The sequence below is a fragment of the Akebia trifoliata genome, chromosome 16, assembly GCF_017979445.1.
Source record: "Akebia trifoliata isolate Shusen 1 chromosome 16, ASM1797944v1, whole genome shotgun sequence".
Taxonomy (NCBI): Eukaryota; Viridiplantae; Streptophyta; class Magnoliopsida; order Ranunculales; family Lardizabalaceae; genus Akebia; species Akebia trifoliata.
Genome location: NC_141390.1, coordinates 26,319,530 through 26,325,529, shown reverse-complemented (window position 1 = coordinate 26,325,529; position 6,000 = coordinate 26,319,530). Strand labels below are relative to the sequence as shown.

The following is a 6,000-nucleotide window of genomic DNA, read 5'->3' as shown; positions in this document are numbered from 1 at the left end:
TTTTTGGTCCTAATGGTGTCAAGGGTTATACAACAGAAGTTAAAATTTATGAATTAAGCACAAATTCATGGAGAAGCATCGTGTCTTTGTGAATGGGACTTTTCATTGTGTTGTAAATCAAAATCGAGATCGTGCATCTAATTTATCGAGGTCAATCGTTGCTTTTGATATTGGGAATGAGAAGTACCGCTTTGTGCCACAGCCAAATCACGCAGATTATTGTAGTTATACATAGACCAAATAGTTGGGCTATTTTGCAGGCCGCTTGACCAATAATGATGAAATTATAAGCAAATATCACACAAAGCATGAAAAGTTTAGGAAACTTAAAGATGATGGTATAGCGAGCAAGGCCGGTTTCAAAACTCATCCGATACCGAGACATATCACCTGAATAGTCTCGATATCAGGCATGAACAAGACGGACGCACAAGTCAATTTTTAGAATGAGATTCAATACCTTACGTTCATTTTTGAAAATTTTGGACGAGACGTCTCAAACGTATCGGAAAACTCATTCGAGACAACTCAATATTAGGCATGGACGAGACGAGACACAAAATTGAGTTTTAAAACCATGATGGCAAGGGAAAAAGTTTACGATTCTTGCACATGCCACAGTGAGTTTTTGAGTTAGTTTGTCATGGCCATTAAGTTAGAAAATCATTACACTATCCTCCAAGAGTGTTGATAATCTGGGCACGTGGCAATTCAATTGACTTACCTGACGTGATAGGCTTGAGAACCGTCAATGTGCTCTCCTCAGTATATAGAAGTGCAGTTCCCCATAAAAAAAGTTCAGTTTTGTATCCCAAGGAGAGAAGATCTATGGTTTTCGAGTATGCCACGTGCTCAGTTTATAATCCACGTGATAAAATTCAAATCTATACAATTAATTTGTTATTTAACATATCTTAGAGTGGATTCTAATGCATCAATTCGTGGCATCCAAAAACATGATATGATGCCAGAGTTATAAATGAAAAAATTCAAAAACTTTGAAAAAATATTTAATAAAAAATTAATTTTCATGATTGAATTTTAATTTTAAATTTGGGAGTTCAATAATTGTCTTTTTTCAACACCTATTATCAAGCTCAAAAAGGTTTTGTTTTTTGAGTTTTCTACTTTTGAATCCTTTTTTCCATGAAATCTAGAAGATTGTGATGTTAGATTGCTAATTTGATCATTCATGTGGGCCCAACAATTCTGAGTAAGATTGGATATCTTACAAATTTAGTCATAATAGCCTGATTTATAAAGATCCAATGCGGTGTTCCGTTCCTATAATAAGAGTAAGGTTTCTGCATGGCACGTTTTCATTGGAGTTGAAACACCTAGGTTCTTAACCAAGCCGGGCACGCAGCCCAATGTATTAGAACTCCAATAAAAATGTGCCACGTGTCAAGGTAACAGAATCGTAGATTGTTTTCATCAGGATACATAGGAAAAAGATATGTAATCTGTGTCCATGCCACGTCAGCTGCCTAACCAACCACGTACCGAGAGCGCGCATTCATCATTATTCTATAACTTATGGGGTGATTTACACATACGCCTATATTTTCTTGAATATTAGAGATACCCCCTATGTTTTGAAATTGATAATATGCATCCCTTGACCTCAGTCTTCTAAATAGACTAAAGAGAAAAGACTCATATGCTCTTATCTTTAATCACTAGCTAAAAAACTCAAATTTTTTTTCTCCAAAATCAATCGTCATCTTCAGATTCTTCAATTTCTAAGATAACTTTAATATATTCAACATTATTTTCATCTATCATTTTTTATCTTACCTCCTTTTGTAAAATATCCTAAATTTTATTATTTTATACTTCCTCAAAAATTGTATTTTTCCATGAGATTTGAATGCTTAAAACGTAGATACAATCTTAAAATAGATGATGATAGTAAAAAAAATTTATCCAAAAGAGGTTGAAGATGACTGATTCGGAGAAAAAAAAAATCTGGATTTTTGATTAAAGATTACAGATGAGGGGCATTAGAGTCTTTTCAACTCAGTCTATTTAAACTACTGAAGTCAAGGGATGCATGTTATCAATTTCAAAACATAGCGGGTTATCTCTAATATTCAGCAAAACAGAGGGGTATTTCTATTTCTAAATTACCGAAATTAACTTATCGTTCTGCATCGCAACTCTTATCAAATCTCGATAGATTCTATCTAAATATTAGGAGAGTTTGCTTTACTTATGAATTAGGATTGTTATAGTTTTATAAGATGCCGTTCGTCTCTCATAAACCTTAAACTTATGCGAAGAAGAGTAGTAGTAGAAGAAGAGGAGTAGCAGTAGCAGCAGCAGCGATGTGGAATCTGCTCCCACAAGATTTATTGTTTGATATCCTTTCATGGCTTCCTGCGAAGTCTCTTTTAAGATGCAGGTGCGTATGCAAGCGTTGGTGCAATTCAATTAGAGATCCTAGTTTTGTTAAACAGCACCTCAGTCGAGTAACTGAAACCGACAATCTCATTCTCATTAATAAGGGTGATTCCCTCTTCTCTATAGATTTTGATGATGAATCATGTAATAAAGTTCTTGAGATCAAAAACCCAATTGAATATTGGGTTTATTTTCTGGGTTCTTGTAATGGATTAATATGTTTTACTCCTTGCAAAGATCAAGATATAATTTGTCTTTGGAATCCTTGTACCAAAGAATACAAGAAATTACCCACACTGACGCCTGTCGAATTGAATTGTTGGTGCTGCTTGTCTAACTCTATACATGGGTTTGGTTACGATCCCATCCTTGATGATTACAAGGTGGTAAGAATCGGGTATTTTAAGTGTCGTCATCTCAATCATCTTTCTACAGACGTCAAAATTTATGAATTACGAACAAATTCATGGAGAACAAGCCAACGACGTATTCCTTATAACCATTTTTATGATCAAAGATCATCAGCAGTAATTGTAAATGGGACTCTTCATTGGATTGTGGTACAGTACTATTCCGAATCACATTTATGGAAGAAATTAGTTGTTTCGTTTGATATTGGGACTGAGGAGTACAGAGAGGTGCCACAGCCGGACTATGTGGATGATGAGTGCTCTTACATGATTTTGGGGGTATTAGGAGGATGCCTGAGCATAATTAATAATCTTAGCAATCTTAATGTTGATCCTAGTGTTGAGTTATGGGTGATGAAGAATTATGGTGTGAAGGAGTCTTGGGTTAAATTATTCACAATTACACAACAAACAGTTAAATTCGATCATTACTTAAGGCCACTTTGTTTTTCCAAGAATGGTGAGATTCTAATGGTAAACGATGGTGAATATCTAGTTTTGTATGACCCAAAGTGTGAAAGGATTACGAATCTTGAGATATGTGGTCTACCGATTTGGGTTGGGTTTGGGGCCGTGAAGTACGTGGAGAGCCTTGTTTCACTCAAATCAGGAACTTATGTGGAACAAAAACAAATAGAAGGGAACAACATGAAGCTAAATGAGAAGTTGTCAAATAAGTTGTGTTTTTCTCTCTCTCTCTAATCTTTTTTGCACCAATGAAACTGATGTTTCGAGGTTTATTTTCATTTGTTTTGACACCTTCACCATTATTAATGCAGTATTGGTTCATTAAAAAGGGCTAAATTATGAATCTATTTTATGTTTGATAGAGTTGGTTTCAATGATTCTTCTTCATGCATTATGCCCCGGGTTGTTTAAGCCACTACAATTGTTATATATTGTGGTTTGTAGAGTACTGGTCAACAATGAGGTACTGTAAATCAAGCCACGTGTTCACGCTGGTCAAGCTTAGCGTTGAGCTTGCTGGGGGATGTGAGGGGGACTAGCAGCCCCCAAAAGAAAATTTTCCCAATGGTATTTTTGGTAATTTCACTAATATTATGCAAAACTTTAGTTAGATTTCTCATTTTTGGTAAAAACTTATAATTTGTAACTATGAATTTTCTCTTCATATTGAAATCGGTGTGATCCGTGGACATACCTCAATCTTGAGGGAACCACGTAAAATCTCTATGTTTCATTGTGTGATTGCATCTTGTCTTTTGTTTTTTTTTATATTAATTTTATTGGTTTAATTAAATCTGTTTTCTTAGCATTATATAAGGTAGAATTTCTCCATTTTTCTTATGCTCAATTACCACTCAAACGAGTGTTTGTCTCTCTCAAGGTTGAGGTTCCACTTGTGATCCAACAATGAATATTCTTTATGTCATCTTGTATGATTTGTATTTCTTAAAGCATCTCTCTTTGTTCAATTTGGGTATCTAATGCATTGAAATTATTTGTTAAAGATGACAGACTTGACACAATTACATTAAAACCAATGGTAAAGTATTATGCGAAGCTAAATCAAAGTTAAAAAGGCAAAATGCCTTCTGGTCCTAAGAAAAAGAGTGGTTAGTCGGGTAAAAAGTGGAATGGTCTCCACACAATGGTTTTGTTTTGTTTGTAGGTAGAGTGAGGATAAATTCTTGGTCTGTAGGTGAAGTGAGGATAGGCAAAAAAAAAAAAAAAAAAGAAAGTAAATTTGTTTATATGTGAGGTGGGGACAAGTCAAAAAAATTGCATGTCCATACCTAAGGTACGAACATGTTAGGTTTGGCCTAACTGGAAAGGCACGTAGGGTTTAAACTTTTCTTGATGGGCCTTAATCCCCTTAGTGAAAAATTCTTGGGTCAAAACCTTTTTCCAGAAGATTTCTTGAGCTCGATTTCGGCGAAGTGGGGTGTCTATAGCTAAGCCTCGGGCTCGATTTAGGCGAAGTGGGGTGTCTATAGCTAAGCTTGGGTTTAACGGACCCATCCTTTTCTTTAAAACTAGTAGGTGGCATGTGCTAACCCACATGTATTATACATGACTTAAATTTTTATAATTATTTAAAAAATCATAAATAGACAATCACATTTTATATCATCTTTTTTTTTTCATTTAATATGTTTAATGTTATTTCCTAATTTTAAATATTAATAAAGGTGATTTTGTAGATAAATAATAAAAATGATATTTTTGTAATTTTAGAAAGTTAAAAATGTACTTCGTTAATGTTTATAGAATGATCAAGGTATTGAAATTTTATTTATTTTGTCAAAAATGACCTTAATAATGGTGAGGTTAAATGTAAAAGTTGGGGTGTCTTCCAAATTTTTGTGTAAATAAACACTTATTCCGCCTTCTCTCGTTATAATAGCAAATATATAAAAGCTGATAAAGGATCTCAGCTTATTTTCGAGGGATATAATTCTGATTTAAAAAATAAAAAATAAATAAATAAATAAAAAGAGTAACACTTTGTTACAGTGACAGACTTAATTGACAAGTAATAATAATCAACATTCCCTTCAAATAAATATAAATTTGCATTAGTCTTAATTGACAGGTAATAATAATCAACATTCCCTTCAAATAAATATAAATTTGCATTAGTTAAATAACGAGGAAGTTCGTTGACCTACCATGTAAGAAAGCTTAAATGGCATATTTCGTATTAGTGAAACAAAAGTTGCTTTACGAAATCAAATTTTGAAACTTTCGAATTTCTATATGCCCCTCCACATAAGAGTGGCTATGTTTAACTGTTGTCATGGCAGGGTAGTTGGCATGTGGCCAAAGTAAAAAACAAAAAAAAAAATTTTGAAACAAGGACCACTTTTTTAAACTAAATGGTGTTGGAATATATATTTTCTGGTTTGAAATCCTAAAATTCTTAACTTTCTAGGTCCCTTAACCAATGAAGGGCTTCACACAAAAGATCAACATATGAGTCAGTGAATGATCCACAGTGAAAGTATTAGGAATTTTGAGATCCATGCTCTACTGATTTGGTTTGGGGAAAGGATATACTTGGAGAGCCTCATTTTTCTCCATTTTTCTAATCTTTTTTGTCCTGGTGAAATTATTGTGTAGAGTTTTTTTTTTTTTTTTTCCTGTTCTATTTGACATCTTCACCATTATTAATGCAATATTGATTCATTAAAAGTGACTTAATTTTAGGCAAATTTACCAAAAC

At 33.6% G+C, this 6,000-nt stretch overlaps 1 protein-coding gene across 1 annotated transcript; it reads left to right on the top strand.

Annotated features, from left to right (window-relative positions):
• Positions 1 to 2,209: 2,209 nt before the first annotated feature.
• LOC147383091 (F-box/kelch-repeat protein At3g06240-like) lies at positions 2,210 to 3,560 on the top strand. The gene has a single exon (XM_086428505.1). It carries the CDS (start codon positions 2,328 to 2,330, stop codon positions 3,513 to 3,515), a length of 1,188 nt encoding a protein of 395 aa, XP_086284631.1. The 5' UTR covers positions 2,210 to 2,327; the 3' UTR covers positions 3,516 to 3,560.
• Positions 3,561 to 6,000: the final 2,440 nt, after the last annotated feature.